A 22,861-nucleotide genomic window follows, 5' to 3' on the forward strand; every position below is an offset into this window, starting at 1 on the left:
AAAACAACACAACAAATAGGTGGGAGGGTGAGGGTGGGGGGGATTGGGAAAGAATGCCGTCATTATGATCAAGTCAATCTAATTTTCATTCCCAGTATTTCATTCTGCCATTTCACTACATGCTGCTGTGACATGAAGTAGGTGCAAAAGAACTTTTTGTACAGAGATATATTTTTTATGAAGAATTTGTAAAATTATTAAATATGCTGTACTTTTTTGATTAATGTAGGTAAATTGTTAAAAATAAATGTTTTTACAATACAAAACAAATTGTAATTTTCCCAATAATGTAAAATTTACCATCTTTAGCAGATTTTCAGTTCTGATCCTATTACACATGTATTAATATTAAAGTGACCTGTTAAAAATAAACAGTATTCTTTTTGGAAAAAAAAAACGGGAAAAAAAAAGGAAAGAAACTATAAAAGATTGTAATATAGCCTGTGCAATTCCACCTACCTTGAAAGCAAACTCAGAGTTCTAATTAAATATTTAATTTTAGATTTTCAGCTTTTGTGTGACCTATTCTTCCAAATATTTTTCTTCTATTCGATTTTATACTTATAAATTTCAGGTAGTGATTTTTGCATTACATTAGATTGTTTAGCAGAATCTTAATCGGGTCACTTTGAGTTTCCAAGCGTTATGTAAGTTGACAAAAATTTTCGGATGTTGTCTGCTGGCATAGGACCTATCTCCAGTTATCCTGCACTTATCATTCAGATATTAGAATAGGACTTTGTATCCCAGATAACTTTGTTTTTTTTAATTAAAAAAAAACAAAAACCAACAACTTGTTTATTTGCCCACAAGCCTGCATCCTGCATGTGAGTGATGGATCACATGGAACCAGAGGTATTTCTGATTCTAATGTTTGAGGGCTGGTTCTGAAAGCACCTAGATGTACATAATGCTGAAATGAAGATGCTTATGTATATAACAATTTTTAGTGTTTTCATAATCAAAACCTGAAATTCCAAACAATTTTATTTATTTATTTTACTGTATACTAATGCAAAGGATTTAAGTATTTGATTTACTTGTTGGCAACTTAGGAAATTAGTGATTCAGGTTTCAAGCGTGTGGTGGAATATGTCTGCAGTTCACTTTTGGAAGAAACTTAAGATATATGTATGTCCTTGCTTCCTTTCTCATTTTCACAATCTATCCTTCTGTTAATATTTTGTAATATACCCAGTTGTTAAAATTGTGCATCTCTCAGAATGATCTGACTTTCTTTCTGACATTAAAATAAGCTATAATCACTGACATCAAAGGAGATATTGAGGCATTAATTATCAGGGAATCATTTTTACCTCTTACTCTAAATCATCCTCTATGTGCACCACACAAGTGAACTATTGTTCATTTTTTCAGCATTGCCAAGCTGCAATGTCAGCTTCTGAAAATTGTTTTTTTCCCTCGTGATCTACTTAGAGAAATAATTCTGGATTCTAGACAAACCATTGATAGAAAGTATCTTTTCTGTTTGTTGGGGATGCAAAGTCATTTAAGAGCCACACTCAGCTGCTCCCATAAACAACAAAAATATTTCCAGCTGGCACCTGCTAGCTCTGTAGAGCAGTGAGGTCATAAACAGTATCACAAGTGAGAGCTCCATATCCATCTTATTTACTAAAAATGGAAAATTCATTTTATAAAGCTGATTTTAATTTCAAACTCCAATAAACTACATCAAATGCATTGCTACAAGCTCTAGCATGATTACTAATTTGAAATCACAGAAGCCCGAATGTATATGGTTTAAAGCTTGAGAGAACAGAGGTTAGAAGTTAGAAGAGAAAGAGGTTTTCTGCAGAATGCTGCCTTTGAACAAATAAAATAAATTAGTTTTATGCATGTCTATAATGCACACACACACAAAAAAGGATTTAAAAAATCAGTGTTTTAGGGATCCATTTCAGAAGACTTTCTGTGTCATGTAGTCAACAGTAATCTAGTATTAGAGTTTCAAAAATTTGTAGATGGCAGACTTCTAACACAAAATGTGTTTTGAACAAAGAGCAGAGGATTGTAGTTTGGACCTCACTGTGTCAGACAAAAAGCCAGCCACTCAAAACTAACTAGTAGTTATGTATATGATATAACAAAGTAAAAGATACTCCTAAACATATATGTTTGTATAAATATATAAATATTTTTAAATATAGGCATATGTAGTAATAATATAGAAATGTGAATGTACTTGTAGCCTCATTCACAGGTCAACTTGAACTCAGTTTTGCAATGCTTAATTTTCAGATGTGCTCTGCTGGTTGGTAGAAACTTCAGCATCAAGTTGTGTGCTCACAGCCCATGAAGAAAAGATAGGAGAGGTAAGAATTTGCTTTTAAGATCCATGAGGAGCAGCAAGATAAGTAGAGCCATCTATAATCCCTAGAAACACTAAGGCAAGATAAATGCTTAAGCATCTTACTTTTGTCCTGAAGAACATAAATCCTTCCATTAGGTTTCATAAGAGGAATTGTTTGAAGCTGGGCAGATTATTTATATCAGCTCCTTTTAAAATGTTCTAATTTTCACCAGGACGCCCCCAAACATGATTTTCCTTCTTGCATCCAACGGAGTACTGCTGGAATGCTCAGATCAGATGTGCAAGATCCTAGTTCAGATAGCTTCCTTAGCCGGAGGAGAAACCCTGGGATGATCAAATCATCAAGAACATTGCAACAAGCACTCGGCTGTTGAAAGCAGATGATAAGACATTATCCTTACCTCTACCTCTTCCTCTTTGCAATGCAGTTTTTGACCTGGTAAAACTTTCTAAGAACTCCTTCTGGATTATGCCTTGCAGATAAAATATACAGAGACGTTTCCTAGCCTGAGAATGTTTCTTCTAACCAAGCAATAGGTAACTTGCCACAAGTAGGAATTTATGTGCCTGGTAGATTTAACAGGAAGAAACACTGGTAATTAATTGATTTGAAGATCAGCAGATGGAGGAGGATTTTGAGGATATGATCTTTCATCACACAAAACTAACGCCAAATAAAAACCAAAGTCCTTTTATATATCTTCATGTACAAAATGTTTATGTTTACTTATGCTGTGGGAAATCATAACTAAAATTTGTTTAGAGGGAAATATTAAACAGTAATGCAAATGAAAAAATACCTGATTTAAGTATCTTTGAGAAGAATTTAATATCTTCTAGAATGTAAAAAGTTTAAAATTAAGTCAAAAAGGATCTATTGAATCAGAGCCTCAAACCACAGCTGCTTTTAGAGATGAAATGACATACTGAACATTAGAAGTAAATTCAAAGTAAAGACTGAGAAAATACAAGTGACAGCTGAAAGGATTGACTTCGATTATATACACAGTTTTCATTAAAGAAGCTAAATATTTCAGAAAAATAACATAGTTCCATAAAATTTTGTAAAGAAGGTAAGGAATGAAAGACGCTTTAGCAAAGAAATGTTTGCAAAAAATCATTGCAAAGTGCAATGATTAGAGATAAAGTTAGTGAACAAAAATAACATATTTCATCCTCATTTAAATTTTTCACCTTTAATTTTGTGATTGGAAGGAGGTAATAAAGTGCTTAAAAATATCTAATTGGTAGGACTTAGGTGGATGGGGCAAGGCTCTTCTTGGCTGTGCCAGGACAAGTGATAATGGGAACAAACTGGAACAGAGGAGGTTTTACATGAACGTAGAGAAGAACTTATTTACTGTGAAGCTGACAGAGCACTAGAACAGGCTATGGATTTTCTTTCTCTAGAGATATTCAAAATCTGACTGGACTCTTTCCTGTGTAGCCTACTGTAGGAAACCTACATTATCAGGGAGGTTGGACTAGGTGTTCTCAATGTCTCTTCCAATCCTTACGATTCTGAGATTCTATGAAAAAAAAAAAAAGGCAACTGATTTGGTTGTACACAATAATTAACAAATAGATAGCAACCTGAGTTGTTTAAGAGCTGGTTCTCAAACTGGTAATGAGGAATTATCTCTAAAAGAGCGATGCTGGAAAATATCTATGGGGCTGCTGCTAAGAATTACATTTTTGCTGAAAAGAAATAAAATGCAGATAATACAAGTGACTGCAGGAGAATGAGCAAAATTTTGATCTGTTTGATAAAAAACAGATTTAGTGATAGGACAAAGAAAAATGGTTTTGAACTGGAAGATAGTAGATTTAGACTATATATGAGGAAGAAATTCTTTAAGGTGGTGAGACACTGGAACAGGTTCCCCAAAGAGGCTGTGGATGCATCCACTCTGGAGCTGTTCAAGCCAGGCTGCATGGGACTTTGGGCAACCTGGTCTAGAGGGAGGTGTCCCTGCCTATAGCAGGGGGGTCGGAACTAGATGATTTTAAAGGTCTCTTCCACCCAAACCATCCTATGAGTTTACGATTACTTAGTCTTATTTACTAACATAACTTCAAAAATAATTGAAAATTAAAAATAGGATATTCGAGCCATCCTTATAAAATGAGATATTAGATCCTAAAACATAATATTCCTGAAAAGAATTATCAACCATGTTTACTGTGATGCTGTGTTAAAATATGATGTACTGAGCTAGTAGATATAAAACTAGAGTATACTGAACAGGAAAGCTTCATCATACTTGAAACTGTATTAAATTTTGCAAATATTTCATCAGTCCATTTTGGAAATAGGATGTCAGAAAATTTTGAGAGGTTGTAATACAAAAATAAAAATGTGATTTAAGGGCCAGAAGGAATACCTTTAGAAAGAAATGTAAAATATTTGATCAAAAAGAAGATAGAATGTGTAACCTGATTACATTCTACTACAGTTTATTCATGGGAATACTGAACTGCTTTTTCATCTCAGAAAGGACGACAGAAATGGTCATGCTTGAAATTGTAGACATGAATTAAAAGGGAAAATTAGGCAAATGCTTTTGTCATTGTATAAAATAATCCTGTGAATGAATTTGTCAGAAGAAATTATGTCTTTGTTATCCCTCCAATCCTGGATGGTTTCGTGTAAGATAGACAGAAGTTCTGCATTACATATCTAGTGATTTTTTTTTTTTACAATAAAAACAATAACATGCCAAAACAAAAACAAACAAAAAAGCCTCAACCTGGAATCTATAAAATATAAGACTTTCAGTTTGTACTTTAGGAGCCTAATTGCAAGGATCTAAACTATGTATTTGTCACTGGTTATATCAGTGCCAGCAAATTAAACACCCTTGTATTGAGGGCAGTTACCTTAGCCAGACCCACATCTATGCTATTTTAGACTTCAAAACAGCATGATAACATTAACTGCAATGACTAGGAAGGATCATTGTCTCATACTGAGAAATATTTGGGAGAGTACTAGTTAACACAAACTATTCTTATGTTGAATAGCATAAATGACATGGAGCATAAACTCCAATGCTCAGGAGCATTCTTTGCTAAATTTTCTGGGATAAATAGAGTCTTACAGACTCGGGAGTCTCTAAATGCTGGATTGTCACTAGGAATGCTCATCAAAATGAGCTCTAATATAATCCTGCTATAAAGGCTAATAAACATCACATTTAGCAGCTGGAATTAAAATAGAATAGCTGCTGCGCATTTCATAACGAACTCTTTCCTCTCAGTGTGTGAAAAGTATACGCAGAATGTGTCCAACAGATTGAAGTTTTCCAAACACTTACCATAAGAACATGTCCTCATTTCAGAAGGCTAATCAAACTTATTGGTATATGCTAGGTGAGAAACTGCACTCCACCCACCTGAAAGGGACCTGAGATGACACACGATGCCAGATCCCTCCTCATACAACTTGCAATGAAAAAGAAAGGGCACTAACAGGGATTTACATGTTTTATCTGATGTGTTTCTCTCACAGAGACATCTGGAGAAGAGGTCTGTCTTGGTCAGAAGAAGGGGATGACCTTCTGAACTATGCAGAGACAGATTGGGTTGTCAGCCACTGGTCAACTAACTAAAAAGGATTATGAAGGGCCAAATGGCCCTGTTCATAGCCTTCCAGATGTGGAGCAATATGCAGGAGAGGTGACATGGGGTTAATTGTCAGTCTTGAATGGTCTTTGTTGATAGATTCTTCAGGAAGCCTTTGATTTTGGAAAGGCTGGATGCAGAATCTCCAGGAGCTTCTGAATCCTTCAGGGAGAATTAGGATCACCCAGAAATGCTTTATTCTGATCATCTTGACATGGGTCAGATAATGAAAAGAACAAATACCAGTTCACTGTCCCTTCTCCCCACCACCACTACTATCTACTGCACAGTATTTGAATTTTTGCTGTCTGACTGCTAGATTTTTCTGATCTCCAGGCATAAATTTCTTATCTTTTTTTTTTATATATATACTTTTTTTGATCCATTTCCTCCATTTTTTCCTTCATTTCCCACAACTCACCTCCCATTTTGCTCTGACTTTATAAACAAATGTGTAATTCATAACGATTTTGTTTCTGGCTTTTCATTTCAGGGAATAGCAAAGGTTGATAGAGGTTGGAAATGTAGAGATGTAGCTGAGTAGCTGGGGAAGGGAGCAGAGCAAAAGGAGTCAAGTAGGCTGGTAAAAGTTTTATGTATGAGGAAAGGAAAGGGGACATGAATAACTTGATCTATTTGGTATTTTCTTCTTTTATTTTTTTAACTATTACTATGGTGTAGCAGGCTTGGTGGATTGCAGCTATTGTGCTTATGAGGATTGTCATTAAACAAGTTATATGATCTAGGATTGATGAGGGCAAGCAGCATTTGCCATGCTGGACACTGTCACTTGGTGGAAAGAGCTCCCAGGTGCTTCCTTTGGGACAGGTGCTCCCTGCTCTTATTTTTTTCTTGTGTGTGTGTGTAATGAACCATTCAAAGCCTCCTAGGTAGTATCTTTAGTCAATATAGCAGAATATCCTGTCTATGAGACTTTCCCAGTTCTACAGAAATGCTTGCAAGGTGAGAGGAATTTAGTACTTACACTGGGTACACTACTAAGGCAGCAATGGATGGAGTGAATCTCAGTCTAGGAGAGGGTGAATTCTTTCCCACCTACCTGTCTTACCCACTTCCTTCTCCTGTCAGGATCAGCATGGTCTGGGTATTTGCACAGCATCCATAGTTTCTCAAGTGGTATGGATTGACAAGTTTGGTGACTTCTGCCCCCTCAGTGCTGTTTTGATTGCTATTTCCTACGTACTTGTTCACTGATCATTTATTGTCAGAGGTAGCACAGCTATAGAATACAATGTGTCTTCTTCATTTTGTTGATAGCCCATGATGTTATGGAAGTGCCTGGCTTACATAATCTCCCTTAGGCAGCTTTGGAAGATCTTCAAGGAGGAGAGTCCACAGCCTCTGGGCAATGTGTGTCAGGTGCTCAGTCTGTAGTCACAGTAAAGTACTTACTGCTCTTCAGATGAAAGCTCTTGTGTCTCAGTGTGTGAAAAGAGGCCGGCTCCATCCTCTTTGCATCTTCTCTTAAGTAATTGTACAGACACTGCTAAAATCCCCCCTGAGCCTTCTCTTCTCTAAGCTGGATAGTCCTAGCTCTCTCAGCCTCTTCTCATAGGAGAGATGCTTGAATGCCTTCATTATCTTCATGGCCTTCTGTTGGACTTTCTTCAGTAAGTCCTTTACTTCCTGGTACTGAGGAGCTCAGAACTGACACAGCATTACAGTTACGGCCTCACAAGGGGAAAAGCCACTTTTCTCAACCTGCTGGCAATAGTTTGTCTAATGCAGCAAAGGATACTTTTAACCTCCTTTGCAGGAAATGGCATACTGCTACCTCACATATCGATATCCATCAGGACCCCTCGTTTTCCAACTGAATGTTTCCAGTAAGTCCTAGTACCTGGGGTTGTTCTTCCCCAGCTGTAGTACTCTGTACTTCTTCATGTTGAACTTCATGAGGATACTGTCTATCCTTTCTCCAGCCTGCCTGCCCATGTCCCTCTGGATGGGAGCACAAAGCCATGGTGTACTAGCCATTCCTCCCTGTTTTTTAATCATCAACAAATATGTGAGACAACACTCTGCCAATCATCTTAATTGTTAATAAAGATTCCAATTCTTCTTCATGCTGGATCACCATTCTATGGGCCCAGCTATTCATCCAGTTTTCTATCCACACTGTGGCGTGCTCATCCAGTCCATACTTTCTCAGTTCCTCTATGAGAACCTTCTAGGAGACAGTGCTGAAAGCTTCACTGAAATCCAGGTAAACAATTTCCATTGCTCTCCCCTCTTCTACTAGGTCAGTCATTTCATGGTAGAAGATTTTCAAGTTGGTAAAATATTTCTCCTTTGTGATTCCATACAGGCTACTCCCATATGTTTTATGTTTTTCACGTGACTGGAAATAATTTTCAGGATTAATTGCTCCATCTATTAGGTTTTCCATCCATCTAGCTGTTCTATCATTCTGTTTAGATGTTGTCTTAGAAAAACATTGTAATAATAACCATTTCTTTGGTCTCTCAAGGCCTTAAGCTTTGTCTTACTTATTTCTACTTTCTTTGAAGTCTAGGAGATGATGGGAAAATGAGAGTGCTTCATTTCCCAAGTAGCTCAGTTCATCTCAATCAGATTTGCCTAAGTCACCTTCTCTGCTCCTTTTCTTTTCCACACCAATAACCTGCTCAATTTAAGTGACATTCAGTTATTAATTTTAATTCAAATAGATGCTCGTGCACTTCTCAGCTCTTGATCTCCATCACACGTATATACATGCACATTTACTTTGCATTTTTTTAGATAAAAAAAATCCAAACAGTGTTCCATCTTCTTCTGAACTCATAGTTCACATGAGCTAAGAAAAAAACGTATGTTAGTAGTAAGGAAATAAAATGTATTATTTAGAACTTTAAAAAGCACCCAGTATAAAGTAGATTTTTTTTTTTTTGGTACTCTCAATAATATTTTTGTTTTTATAAATTGCATTTAACAATTAATTCTATTTGTCCTAAAAATTATTAAATTTAATTTATTATTGGAGCAAATCCAACAGATAGTCTAGACTAAATTACCTATTGTACTATTTTCTCCTTCTAGAATCTCTTGACCACTGACAGGCATGACACCTCTCTAGAAAGCCTGTTTGACCCCACCCCCAATGCAAATAATTTTTTCCTAATGCCCAGTCTGTTTCTCTCCTAGTGCAACTTTTTGTCATTCCCTTATGTCCTGCTATTGATTCCCAGAAACAGAGCCACTCCCCTCCCCCCCCTCAGGGAGCTGCAGTGAGCAACAAGATTTTCCCATCTTCTCCAGCTCAAATGTTCTCAGCCTCTCCCCATAGGACAGCCTTGTTACCTCCTCTATTCCAGTCTTGTTACCAGCCTTGTCCTCCTCTATAGATGCTTTCATGGATAATATCCTTGAAATATCTTAATTTCCTTTTTTACCCCAGAACTTCACTTTATTCAAAGTGAAGCTGCACCAATCCTAAATATGGCAGAAGAATCACTTCTTTTGACTGGTTGGCTGAGATGCAGTTTGCCTTTTTGGCTGCCAGGGCATACTACCAGCTCATGCTGAGCCTGCTGTCATGAGCACCTCCAGGTCCCTTTCTGCTGAGTAGCTCTCCAGCCACTCATCTACATGTCTGTCCAGTCTTACTCTATCAGAACACCATGCATTTTCCTTTGTTGAACTTCATGCTCTTGTTCATTGCCCAGTGCTCTAATCTAGCTAGATCCCTCTGTGAGGCTTTTCATCCCTCCAGCGAGTCAGCAGTACATCCCAGTTCAGTGTCATCAGCCAGCTTGCTGAGGATGCATCCCACTCCTGCATCCAGATCATTAATAAAGGTGTTGCACAGGACTGGTTCTAGATTCGAGCCCTGGAACACTCCTAGTGATAAATATGATATGCACTAGATAGCTACTAAACTAAACTCAACAGCTTCATGAATAAAGAAAAAACTTTAAAAAATAAAGAAATACTAAAGAACAGAGAATAAAAATTCAAATGTGAGCCTAAGATAGGAAAAGACTGTATTGTAGAGCAACGTTTTAAGAATTGTTTTCAAGAATATTAACATAATTTAGTGCTCATGCCAACTCACTTGTAAAATAGGGACTATTGAGAAGTAATAATAATTTGAGACTTTTTATTGTTCAAAAACATTTCACAGCTTTACTTATTGTGTACTTTTTTTTCAAATATATTGTGACTGTTGAATCCATTGCTTCATTTCTCACAGAGCTTTTGCGAGTACTATTTCTATATTCAAAAGCAAACATGATTTTAAAGGTCATGTAAAACTGAACTATTAATCAACACAAACCCAGAAATGTCTAATATTTAGCACACCTGCTGTGTTTTCTTTCAGTTTTTTTTTCATAGCTATCAACACTAGCATAGTATAATGCATTTTCATTAAATTTTGCATTTCTTAAAGAGAAAAGCTCCTATAAGTGCTGTACAAATTTTTGTAATTGTATACTCATTCTCACAGGCAATATAGTAAACCCTTTCAATTTGGGTCTTTAAAGCACAGCTCCCTTTACACTCTCTTCAATTGTAATTATTTTTACTCGCACTCTGTAAGTTTCAATTTCCAGTTCTTTCAGTTCTTCACATACTCTCTCCTTTTTATACAGACTCTACATAAAGTTACTAAATTTGGTAGCAGAAGTATTTCACTTTTAGATTATTTATTCTAACTTTCTCTCAGTATAAGGAATAAATATGCACACTATTTCAAGAGAGTTTTAAAAGAAAGAGGATACTGTAAAATATGTATTATATATTTCCACGTTTCTATTTTTAATTAAGATAAACTGGCTAAGCCGGTATAATCTTACACTTATTTTTGAAAAAAAAACCCTATGTTTTATCCTCATTTTGTCCTCAGAAGAAAATTCATTTTGTTTTATGCTTTTTCATCAAACAATATTTTCTATTACTAGCAATAGCTTGATACCTAGTTGACATTCTACAGCAAGTCAGTCAGTTCTGACAGGATGTAAGAAACCCTCCATAGCTATTATACTGTCAGCTTACCAGCCACTTCAAGAAATTCATTTTGAGAACTTTTGACCGAAGTTAATCCTTCCTCTTTTTCTTTGTGGTACACGTTCATTTATTTTTATGTTGCATTTTGAGACATGTCTTACTATGTAGAAATGTCAGACAAGTTGATTTACTACTGACAGGCATTCTGTGCTGCTTCTGACTAAAGTAAGATTCTTTTTACCTTACATTATTCATAAGGTTCACATACCAATATCCCAGGAATGACCCACAAGTTATTTTTCACCTTTGAAAGACTTTCTGATCTGTCCTTGAAAGGACTGGTAAATCATACATTTTTGAGGTGCGTTTTTTTTTTGTTTTTTGGGTTTTTTTTTTTGGCAAATATGTTTGAATTTTTTTTCAGGAGAAATAAAGCAAGGTTTAGACAGAACTCTTTCTGAAATTGATTTTAAAATGAAGATGCTTAACCAACAATATTTTGATTTTTGTGTGTCATCTACTTTTTGTGTCCACACAAACTAACATGGAGTTCCTGTGCGTTAGTTTTAAGATTTGGTCAGTATTGGGGCCTGTCCTCTTCACTATCTTTATTAATGACTTGGATGATGGGACTGAGTGCACCCTCAGTAAATTTACAGATGACACCAAGCTGGGAGGAAGTGTAGGAAGTGCTGGGAGAATGGTAGGAAGGCCCCACAGAGGGATTTGGGCAGGCTGGATAGCTGGGCTGAGGCCAACAAGACCAATTTCCAGGTCCTGCACTTTGGCCATAACAACTACAGATAATATTAGAGGCTTGGGGTAGAGTGGCCGGAAGACTGTGGGGAAACGAAGGACCTGGGGTGTTGGTCGATGCTCAACTAAACATGAGCCAACTGTGTGCCCAGGTTGCCAAGAAGGCCAGTGGCATCCTAGATTGCATTATAAATAGCGTTGCCAGCAGAAGCAGGGAAGTGATTGTCACTCTGTACTCATCAGTGGTGAGGCTGCACCTTCAGTATTATGTTTAGTTTCAGGCCCTTCACTGCAAAAAAAAGATATCGAAGCCCTGGAGCATGTCCAGAGAAGGATAGTGAAGCTGGTGAGAGGACTGAAGCACAAGTCTTACAAAGAGCAGCTGAGGGAAATTGGATTATTTAGTTTGGAGATTAGGATGCTCGGGGGAGACCTTCTATCTCTGTACAGCTCTCTGAAAGAAGGTAGTGGTGAGGGGGGGGTCAGTCTCTTGCATAACTAGTGGCAGGACTAGAGGGAATGGCCTCAAGTTGTGCCAGATGATATTTGAGTCGGATGTTAGGAAAAAATTTTCCTCCAAAAAAGTGGTTAGGCACTGGAACGGGCTGCTTGGGAAGGTGGTTGAATTGCCATCCCTAGAGGTGTTCAAGAAACATTTTGATGTTGTTGTACTTAAGGACATGATTTAGTGGGGAAATATTTGTGGTAGATGGAATGTTGGACTGGATTATCTTGGAGGTCTTCTCTGATGTTGGTGATTCAATGATTCCGTTCTATGATCTCAGAAACCTGGGCTAGCTCTGTGTAGAATTACTCAGTTTTTTAAAAACCCAAAAGATTAATTCACAAAAACATTAGAAAATTACTTCTATGTGTGATCTACCAAGTAAACACTTCTGGCATATACTCTGGAAAATGAAAAAAAAGGCTTCCTTCTTAGAATTATTTTGAGATTTATTATTACATAATGTTACTTAAATGTTTTTAAAGAAGCATTCCATATACCAGGGCTGGGGAAGTGTTGAGACCTGAAAAGCTCTTGCAACAATTGTGTTGGGGAGAGTGGTAATGGTGCATGTCTTTGCAAACATTTAAATGTGCTGACACAATCCTTTCATTACTGAAAGTGTAATTTAAGATGTAATGGAAACTTTCTGTGCCTGTGTCTATCAATGTGTCAGCTTCAGAGGAAATTTTACCTTCCTTTCCTTGCACTACAGAAATACAATTTGAACTTGTGGTTAGAGGTGGGTGAACGCTATCTTTAAGTTCCATCATTCTGACTCATGAATAGTATTCAAGCTTTTATTTTTGAAACAGAAGCAGTCTATACCTTGAACTTACAAATGATTGGTAATGCATGTGAAGTTTAGCTAACAAAAAAATTACCTTTTCTGCCTATGAATTCTGGACGTTTGTTTTGAGTGGTTTTGCAACAGAGAAAAACAAATCCAATTCACACAGCATAACTTTGATATAACCTAAAAATTTCATGAAAATTCTCTGTTATCACAAAAATTCTTCATGTAAATTCATCCTATATTAAAAGCTAGTCTTTTAAAGGAATATTTTATGTCTAACTTAGACCAAGTGTAACTCAACAACCCTTTTTCTTTCCCTCTTCCTTGCCCTCTCCCTTTTCTTCTCCCTCTCTTTTTTTCCTGACCCATTGCAATATATGTTCAACTGAAAATTTGGAACTTTGCAGGTAGAAGAATACCATAAATACTCACACTTAATGTGATTACTTAAAAGTGTTTTGCTGAAAAGTACATGCAAAAAAAAGTACATACATACAAAAATATGAAAAGGAATACCCTGAATGCAACTTAATCACAAGAAGAGGGATGAACATTATTCATTCAGAATCAGTCAAAGAATTGAATTACTTTGTAGAAGTCCACATGTGATTTTTACATTTCTAATATATACTGCCTGAAATGGGTAGACAAGCTATTGACACAGTCTATTTTAGGCCTTGTTTATCTGCAAATAAAATCTGTAGAATTTATTTGCTTTTTTCTTAGTTCTGACATTTAGCTTTCATCATCTATTCAAATGTTTATCCACCATTTTTTTCTGTAATTTCTTAGCAGTAATGCTTTTTTGTACTCTTTCAGCCACAATAACTTCCACTTTAACAACTATTTTGACTTGAGCTACTTTACAGACACTGTGGTCAAATGCCATACCTAATGTCACAGTCTCTTTTACATATGATATTCTCTTCACTCTTTTTTCAGCCTTTGCTTCTACTATTCCCCATCCCACCCTGAAGAAGGTGTTTTCCTCTCCTGTGTCCATATATTGTGTTGTAGAGCATGGACGAATCACAGCTTCTCTAACATCTACAGAACAGAAGTACAATTTATATCAAAACATAAATAAAATGAAAGTGGCAAAGTTTTTGGTTATTTCAGAAACCATAGCCCTTTGCATCGTCAGTGACAACTGCAGATGTTTCTCTGCAACTCAAAAAAGTTGTCCCTTGGTTTAGATATCTATATGTAGGTTTGAATTTACTTTTCTGATGAACAAAAACAACAACAGAAAAAATGTGTCAATATTTAAAATTTTAAGATAGTAGTCACTAAATTTATGGTGCAAGACTAAAGTAGGTGCTCTAAAGTAGATGCAGGGAGAGAAAACTACTAGAAGCAAGGAAAAAAAGAACCAAGAAAACTTCCCTGAATATGAACTGAAAACATCCCCTATAGCACAAATTATAATCTGGGAAATCAAATAATGAAAATAGTCAAGAGTTCACTAAAACATGCAGGGAAACATAGAAGTAGCAAAGGTATAATTAATACTTATTCCTATCAAAGAGGTGATGGTAAATATGACAAGCTTTTACAAATGTATCTCATGGGAAATGAGTGTAGAACGGAACACTGAACCAGTGACAAAGAAGCAAGATTGAAATTCTCATACCCCTCAAAAAAAAAAAAAAGGAAAAATTGAGACTTTGGACTCATAAATGTTCATCTTGAACAAGAAGAATGAAGGCAAGGAATATGAACAATAAAGAGGCCATAAAAAGCTTATAAAAAGAGCTTTAGCTTAGCATCTGATAAGTTGTTTTTCTATAACAAACAATGACTTTTTACTGGTTATCTGGGTTGGAACAACAACCTACCATTTTGCACAGCTAGCAAAAAGGGCATGTCTGTTTCTTGCAAGTCTCAACATACTGTCTTTTAGAGACAAGAGAACCTAGGCTCCACGTACAGAGAATTGGTCAATAGAGTGAATAAAACCCACAAAGTGATTTGAAAAAAACACCGAATAAAAACCATAATCAGATGTTTTCATTGAGACTAAAGAAATCTGGGACAGTCATCTGGCTAAGTGACTCTGTAGAATTTTTACCAAGGTAAACACTGAAGCTATCAGCCACTGTCATTCTGAATGACCTAGTTTTTCTGAATCAACTTAAGCACAGAAGTAATCAATGTTCTCTGCATGTCTGGACAATATAATTATTAATATTTAAAATATATACCAGTAAAGTGGGGTACTTTACATTCTATCTGATATAGGAGATAGAAGACATGCAAACTTCAAGTTGTGGTAAGTGTCAAAAGTCCGTTATATTTTTTATAACATGCTGTAGGTAAATTGGGAATTTATATTTGACATAGAAAAACAAATTCACTGAAAAAGTATAATTAAAAAAAAAAAAGTATAACTTGGGTTACAGTTACAGATACAGTCTAAGTAAGTTTGACCAAATAACCTATTTCTTCTCGTGGTTTAGATTAGTTCATGACTGCTCATTAATATGAAAACCTTATGAGTTACATGTTAGGAACTGAGTTATTCCTTTACCCTCAGAATTCGTAGTACAAGTTTGCAGACTTTATTTTGTCATGACATCCCAGTTGTACATGGAATGAGACAGGATCTCTTGAGTGACATGATCAAGTTGCATTGAGGATGCAAAATGTGTAAATTGCTTTTTTGATCATAAAGGATAATTCTTGAAAATAGATTAAAGACTGATATTTGTCCGAGCTAGCATCTTTCTATCTCCTTTTTCTTTTTCCTTTACCTTTTTATGGCCAATTTCTCCTTAGACGTCTGTTTCCATATGATTTGTTTCCACAAAACAATCCTTCACAAGTGTCAAACAAATTGATCACAATTTAAAGATTGTAATGAAATTATTTACTGCTAGAGCAACATGAAGAAGATACTGAGTAATGACAAGCAGAGAAAATCGACAGCTTCAGAGTTAATGTCATTGTTTATACAAGTATATCAAAATTAATCATTTTTTCATTCTCTATACTAGATGCTAAAATTCTCTGGAGATTCTTCTTAAGTTTGTAACAAGAGCAGAAAATGACACAAATCAGTTTTCAGAAGAATGAGTGCTAGAAAAAGAAAACATAGAGATATATGTCTTGGCAGCATGAAAACAATGGCAAAATTTGTGTCCTTGATTTCTAGCGCCTTAAATAAATTGAGTGCTCAGAAAACAATGAATCAGACCTCACCCCTATTGAAGTATGTATAAGTTTGTACTGGATAAATAAACAGAGTTATTACTGAAAATAAACATTTCTGCACTATCTCATAATTAGTTAAAAATTGTATTTAGATTCTGTTCACTGTTCTGTAAATTTAAAAAACTGTCATGCTAATTAAGAAGATTGAATATTGTGGCCAATTAGCAACTATCTGAGTAAGATGCATTGTCTTTTGGTAGATCTTTTGCTGTTTGAAGGTGCAGCAGCTTATGGTAAAGATCTTATGAAGTTATCATGAGCAAAACTGTGAGAGGACATAGACAAGATCGTTCACCCTCAGGGATGGAGAAACTTTGCAGAGAGATTTTGACAAACTATTTGGCTGGACAGTCAGCAGCTGCATAAAATTTGACAAGAGTATCTTCAAGATTCTGTACCTGGGATGGGACAACCCTGGTTATATGTACAGATTGGAGGATGAGAAGCTGGAGAGCAGCCCTGAAGAAAAGAATCTGGAGATTTTGAATGATGGCAAGTTCAGTATGAGTCAGCAGGGTACCGTTGTAGTGAAAAAGGCCAAATATATTCTGGGGTACATCGAACACAACACTCCTTGCTAGTCGAAGTGCTAGCTTCATTTCAAGCACTGTGAGCATTTTTGGGCACCACAATATAAGAAACACATAAAACTATTAGATAGTGTCCAAAGAAGGGCTGCAAAGATGGTGGAGGGTCCTAAAGGGCAAGATGTCTGAGGAGCAGCTGAGGTCTCTTGATTTGTTCAAAGAGGATGCTTAGGAGGGTGGTGTGCTTACAACTCTTCACAGGGAGTGCAGGGGCAGGTGTTGATCTGTGCTTTCTGATGACAGTGAGAGGACCTGAGGGAATGGCATGGTGCTGCATCAGGGGAGAGTCAAGTTGGATGTTAGAGAACGGATTCTTCATCAGAGGGTGGTTGGGCACTGGAACAAGCTTCCCAGGGCAGTGGGCATGACCCCAAGTTGCTGGAATTCAAGAAGTGTTTGGCCAATGTTCTGAGAGATATGGTTTGGATTTTGCATGGTCCTGTGTGGAGCCAGATTGGACTAGATGATCCTTGTGGGTCTCTCCCAGGTCAAGATATTCTAGATTCTACAGTCATTTCTCAGTTTGATTTGTAATTTATTTTACTTCTACATAGATATTACATGTTAAAAACAAACTTTTGTCTGGAGAGAATTGTCGTTCAAGAAGAAGCGGAAAACATCTGTGACTTTTCTGTTTTCAGAAGTGAAATAAGAGCTTCACCTGTTCCAGGAGAAAAAGGAGAGAGGAGAATCAATTTAATAGCCTCCATATAGAAGTAATTTCTTCTTATCCTTGAGATGGTGAGACTTAATTTCTCTGGAAAACTGAGAAGCCTTTAGTTATGTTTGACTGTTCTCTTTAAGTCTTTCCCTTCACATCTATCTCCACTAGCTTTAAAGTCTTACTGAGAATTCCAGACAGTATTCTGAGAATTGTGAGTACCTGTATTGATCTTATTGTCATGGAGTTAACTAGATCAATCTACGCCCTTGACAGGGGGGCAGTAGGCCTCTGCCTCTCTTTCCTTTCCCCCCTCCCCGGTCCCACAAAATGGGAAGGAAGGAAGGAAAAAAACAGCGGCAACGATCATGGAGGAAAACTCATTTTACTAACTATGATATTGGAATGCAAGATAACACAATATAATAAAATCTAATTGAAATTGAGACTAATAAATCAAATAAGATAGGAGAGTTCCTGAGACTGAGTCAAACCTGAAAAGCTTGGAACAGCTAGGAAAGCACCCTTGAGCACTCACTGCAAGGCAGTAAGAAACCGCCCCGCCCGGAAGGCCAGATCTCATGACTTCTGTAATGAATAGGGATAGGTACCTGGAATTGGAGCATTAACACTTGAACTCCCAGTGCACTACATGATGTTATGATGAGGAATACTGAAAACCAAAAAAATATAAAACTATGACACTTATCCTCACCTATCACTGAAGAATGCTGCTGTAGTGTAGCTAACAGTGAACTGCATTGTGGTTACAAGCATAAGTTGTTTTCTTTAATATGCTACAGTAAGCTGATATGATCAGTTATGCCAGCAGAAAGTATCTCATAGTAATTAAAGCCAACATAAAATTGACAGCAGCAGGAAAAGCAAAATTATTCTAATTGTGTCACTGGGAATGGATATTTCTGTGTGAGGAATTAAATGAATATTCAATGTTCACAGCTACTGTTTTAAAAGAATGAAAGCAACACTGTTAACAGTGGGTGGGATCAAAACTGTATATATCTGTATGTATTAGAATCTCACTGGCTTGCAAATAAGAGTTATAATTTGATGCCTAAATTACTGGTGTTCCCAAAGAAGACTAATTTCTTGTAAATTCAGAGATCAAACAAACAACAACAACAAAAAGAAACACAAGTAGAAATGGAGAATCATAGAATCACAGAAAACTAAGAGTTAGGAGGGACCTTGAAAAGTCATCTAGTCCAACTCCCATGCAATTAAGAGGGACATGAGAGGTAGATCTGATTGCCAAGGCCTGATCCAGCCATGCTCGCCTTGAAAGTCTCCAGGGACAGGACATCCACTGCATGTCTGGGCAACACGTTCCAGTTCCTCACCACTCTCACTGTAAAATACTTTTTCCTTATATCTAACCTAAATCTACATTCTTTAAGCTAGAAGCCATTTCTCCATGTTCTGTCGTCACAGACCCTGCTAAAGACTTTGTCCTCTTATTTCCTGTTGCTCCTCTTTAAATCCTGAAATGCCACTATCAGGTCACCTTGGAGCCTTCTCTTCTCCAGGCTGAGCAGCCCCAGCTCTCTCAGCCTGTCCTCATTGGAGAAGTGTATCATCCCTTGGATCATTTTTTGTGGTGCGTTCCAACAGGTCTATTTCTCTCCTGTACTGAAAACTCCACATCTGGGCACAGTATTCCAGGTGAGGCCTCACCAGCAGAGAGAAGAGTGGCAGGACCACCTCCCCCGACCTGCTGGCCATGCTTCTTTTGATGTAGCCCAGGATACAGTTGGCTTTCTTGGCTACAAGGGCACATTGCTGGCTCATGTCAAGCATGCCATCCACCAGTACCTCAGGCCTTCTTTGTCAAGGCTGTGCCCACTCCTTTCATCCCCCAGCTTTTATTGGTATAGGCCTTGCCTCAATCTAGGTGCAAGATTTTTCAGCTGGGACCACTGCTGAAGCCTATCCTGGTCTCTCTGGATGGCATCCCATCCCTCTGGTGAGTTGATAGCACCCCACATATTGGTGTCATCAGTAAACTTGCTGGGGGTGCACTCAGCCCGATTGTCAATGTCATTGATGAAGATATTAAAGAGGCTCTGTTCCAGCTCTAACCCCTGTGGGACCCCACTTGTCACTAATCTCCATCCAGACATTTGAGCCATCACCAGCCTCTGGTCTCAATCCTGCAGCCAGTTCTTTATCCCTCGAACAGTCCACCTATCAAATCCATATCTTTCCAATTTGGAGATGTCACGGAGTTAACGAGATCAATCTACACCCGTGACAGGGGGGCGGTAGGCCCCTGCCCTCCCCTTCCCAGCTCACAAATGGGAAGGAGGAGGAAAACAAAAAAACAGACGGCAACAATCTATGGAGGAAACTTATTTACTAATTATGATATCGGAATGCAAGATAACACAATATAATACAATCTGATTGAAATTAGAGACTAATAAATACAAATAAAACAAGGAGAGAGAGAGAGAGAGAGAGTTCCCGATACCGATTCAAACCTGAAAAGCTTGGAACGGCCAGGAAAGCACCCTCCAGCACCCACTGCCAGGCAGTAAGAGACCGCCCCACCCGGAAGGGCCAGATCCCATGACTTCTGTAACGTTTGGGATAGGTGCCTGGAATTGGAGCATTAACACTTTAACTCCCAGTATACTACATGATGTATTGATGCGGAATACTGAGAACCAAACCAAACCAAAAAAAAATATAAAACCATGACAGGAGAGAAGGATGTTGTGGAGTACCGTGTCAGAGGCCTTACTGAAGTCCAGATAGATGATATCAGTTGCTCTTTCGTTGTCCATTGATATAGTGACACTATCAGAAGAGGCCACTAGGTTGATCAAGAAGGATTACTCTTGGTGAAGCCGTGCTCATTCTCCCATATCATGTCCCTGTCTTCTATGTGCCTAAGCACATAGTTTCCAGGAGTATCTGGTCCATGATCTTTCCCTCTCAAAGGTGAGAAAATGACAGTAAGTGCAGATTAGTTAACCTCTGAGTTTTTTGTTGTTGTTTTTTATTCTGACCATAAATCCCAGAAGAATTTAGACTATCATAAGGCATAGGTTTTGTTGTTGTAATATGTTCTATGTGGAATGAAAACTGTCATAACAGTCATCTGCTAAGTCTAAACATACCTAATTATCAGATGAAATGAGGAAATTATTCATAGTAAGTTGTTCAATTCACAAGTCACTTAGAGATGACAGAGTAGTAGAAAGTGATGAAGGGGCTGGGCAATCAAACCAGGAGAAAAATGATTAATGGTACATAATGAAGGCAAACTTGTACAGTCACAATTTCTTAGCAAATGCAACAGCATATCTTCATATTACAAGGAATCTCATGAATAGTATTCTCCTTGTTTTCATGTAAATTTATAACGTTTATTCAGTTTTGTATTCTGGCTGTGATTTTTGATAGGAACAGGAAACTGTAACAAATGTCACTGGTTCTTCTGGGGTTTCTGAATTTCTTGAACACAGAAAATTATGGACTCAAAACATTAGAGGTGATTCCCAAATGGACGTCTAGTAAGGTTATAAAAGATTAATGAACAAAAAAGAAACAGTAATCATAGATTTCCTGGTGAATTTGAGAGCCTGAGATGCTAATTAGTACCTGGTTTTTTCCTTATCTTGTAGGGTCAGAAAGATTATTGCTAAAGATCCATTCAGTCTAAGCACATTGCATGTCATTCAGTCTTTCTGCCAATCTTCCTTGGTCAGTGCTAAAATTTGTTTGTCTTTCCTGGTTCAACATGAGGTCCAAATAATGACATTGTCCCTAGTAACCTCAAGATTTTCTTCAAACTTTTCTTCTGAAAGAAAGAAGAATGTTACATTACCTAAATTACTGCTTTCTTTGTCCTCCTGACTTTGTCTTCTCCTTGTACTTAGTCATGCTCTTAATATTTTAGCCCTTTAAGCCCTCTATCTTTTAAGACCTCTTAACTTCAGTTCTTGAAACTTCTATATTATATTTACATCACAGTGTTATGTTACTTTTTACTTTATCTATGAACATGTTACACTAAATTCTGTTTCTATATTGTACTTTTAATAAAGAAGCAGGCTGGTTATAATTGTACATCAGAGCATATTGTAATGTTGGGGTAAAATAATAAAATAATTTGTTGTCTTGCAGAGTAGGAATAACTCATTTATGTCGTCAAAAGAAAAACATTATCCACCTCTTCTACATATATTCTCCCCTGAAAACAAAGTGCCTGGGAATACTAGGCAACAGATTTAGATAGAATTGTAAGCATTAGGAAGAAATGGACTTTGTCTCATGAAAGGCTTATTAAATATATGATATTTAAAGAGATTGAAGAAAAATTGATGCTGATGTTATGAAACAGATATTGGAACTGCTTTGGAAACAGATTTTCTTAATTTTTTACCCTCAAATAGTTGTTTTTTTTTCAAAATATTTGTGTTTATACTGAATGCTGAAGTTTCTGCATATAGCATGAAAGCAGTATGCTTGTGCCTTCAAAATACTGATGCTTTTGTACACAAGACCAGATTTTATGGAGGGATGTTTGCATTTGAGTGTCTGTTGTTTAATGAAATATTAACAGACGCTGACAGATACAAGTGTTTCTTATTATATTAGCCAGGGTAACAGACATATTTATATTTTTATCATCCACTGATATACAAAGCATACAACAGAACAGAAACTCTCATCTATGACTCACCACACACATGCATCACTACAGGAGTACATCATAGGCTCTCTGCCTTACAGCAGACAATCTGAGAAGTTTTTTTCTCTGACCTATATTGTGAAGAACAATTACCCAGATTACACTAACGTATATTTAGGATTTCAGTACAATTCTTTTTTTACTTTTGAAGTATTCTTTCTCTCAGCTAATCTGAAGATGATAAGAAAGACAGTTCTCAAATATGATTTAAGTTCACTGATTCTTTTAATATGTATTTTACAAATGGTGTATTCTTGGCATCACATCACATGAAATATATCTTCAAAATCTTTCATTAAAAAAAAATAGGAACAATGCATTTAATTTATTTCTTTAAAAACAGAGAAAGAATATATGTGGGAAAGTTGAAAACAAGGGCTATCTTTTCTGCAAGTACTCTAATTCTGACATTCATATTCAGCTGTCAACATAGTGGAAGATGCCAAGGGACAGTCATCTTCAGTAAATTGTATCTGAGAACACGGAAACATGTATTTATATACACAAATCAATCCATACATGTTGGATGAAAAATTGCTTTATTTGAAAAATTTACTTTATCTATTTATTTGATGTGATTATTGTCAACAATCATATATAAGTATATGTGATTTAAGATACACCATATTTTCTCTCTCCATCACGCTCTCCATCATTTTTGAGAGGTCTTGGATAACAGGGGAGGTCCCTGAAGAC

At 36.8% G+C, this 22,861-nt stretch overlaps 1 protein-coding gene across 1 annotated transcript in view; it reads left to right on the forward strand.

Annotated features, from left to right (window-relative positions):
* LOC104909956 (CUB and sushi domain-containing protein 1) overlaps positions 1–22,861 on the forward strand; it is a 71,094-nt gene that overhangs the window by 34,099 nt on the left and 14,134 nt on the right. The window contains exon 2 of the mRNA XM_019613582.2: positions 16,499–16,713. Coding sequence (XP_019469127.2) covers positions 16,499–16,713 — 215 coding nt within the window. The remainder of the gene's footprint in view (positions 1–16,498; positions 16,714–22,861) is intronic.

Source organism: Meleagris gallopavo, chromosome 2 (genome assembly GCF_000146605.3).
Source record: "Meleagris gallopavo isolate NT-WF06-2002-E0010 breed Aviagen turkey brand Nicholas breeding stock chromosome 2, Turkey_5.1, whole genome shotgun sequence".
In the NCBI taxonomy this organism is placed as follows: domain Eukaryota; kingdom Metazoa; phylum Chordata; class Aves; order Galliformes; family Phasianidae; genus Meleagris; species Meleagris gallopavo.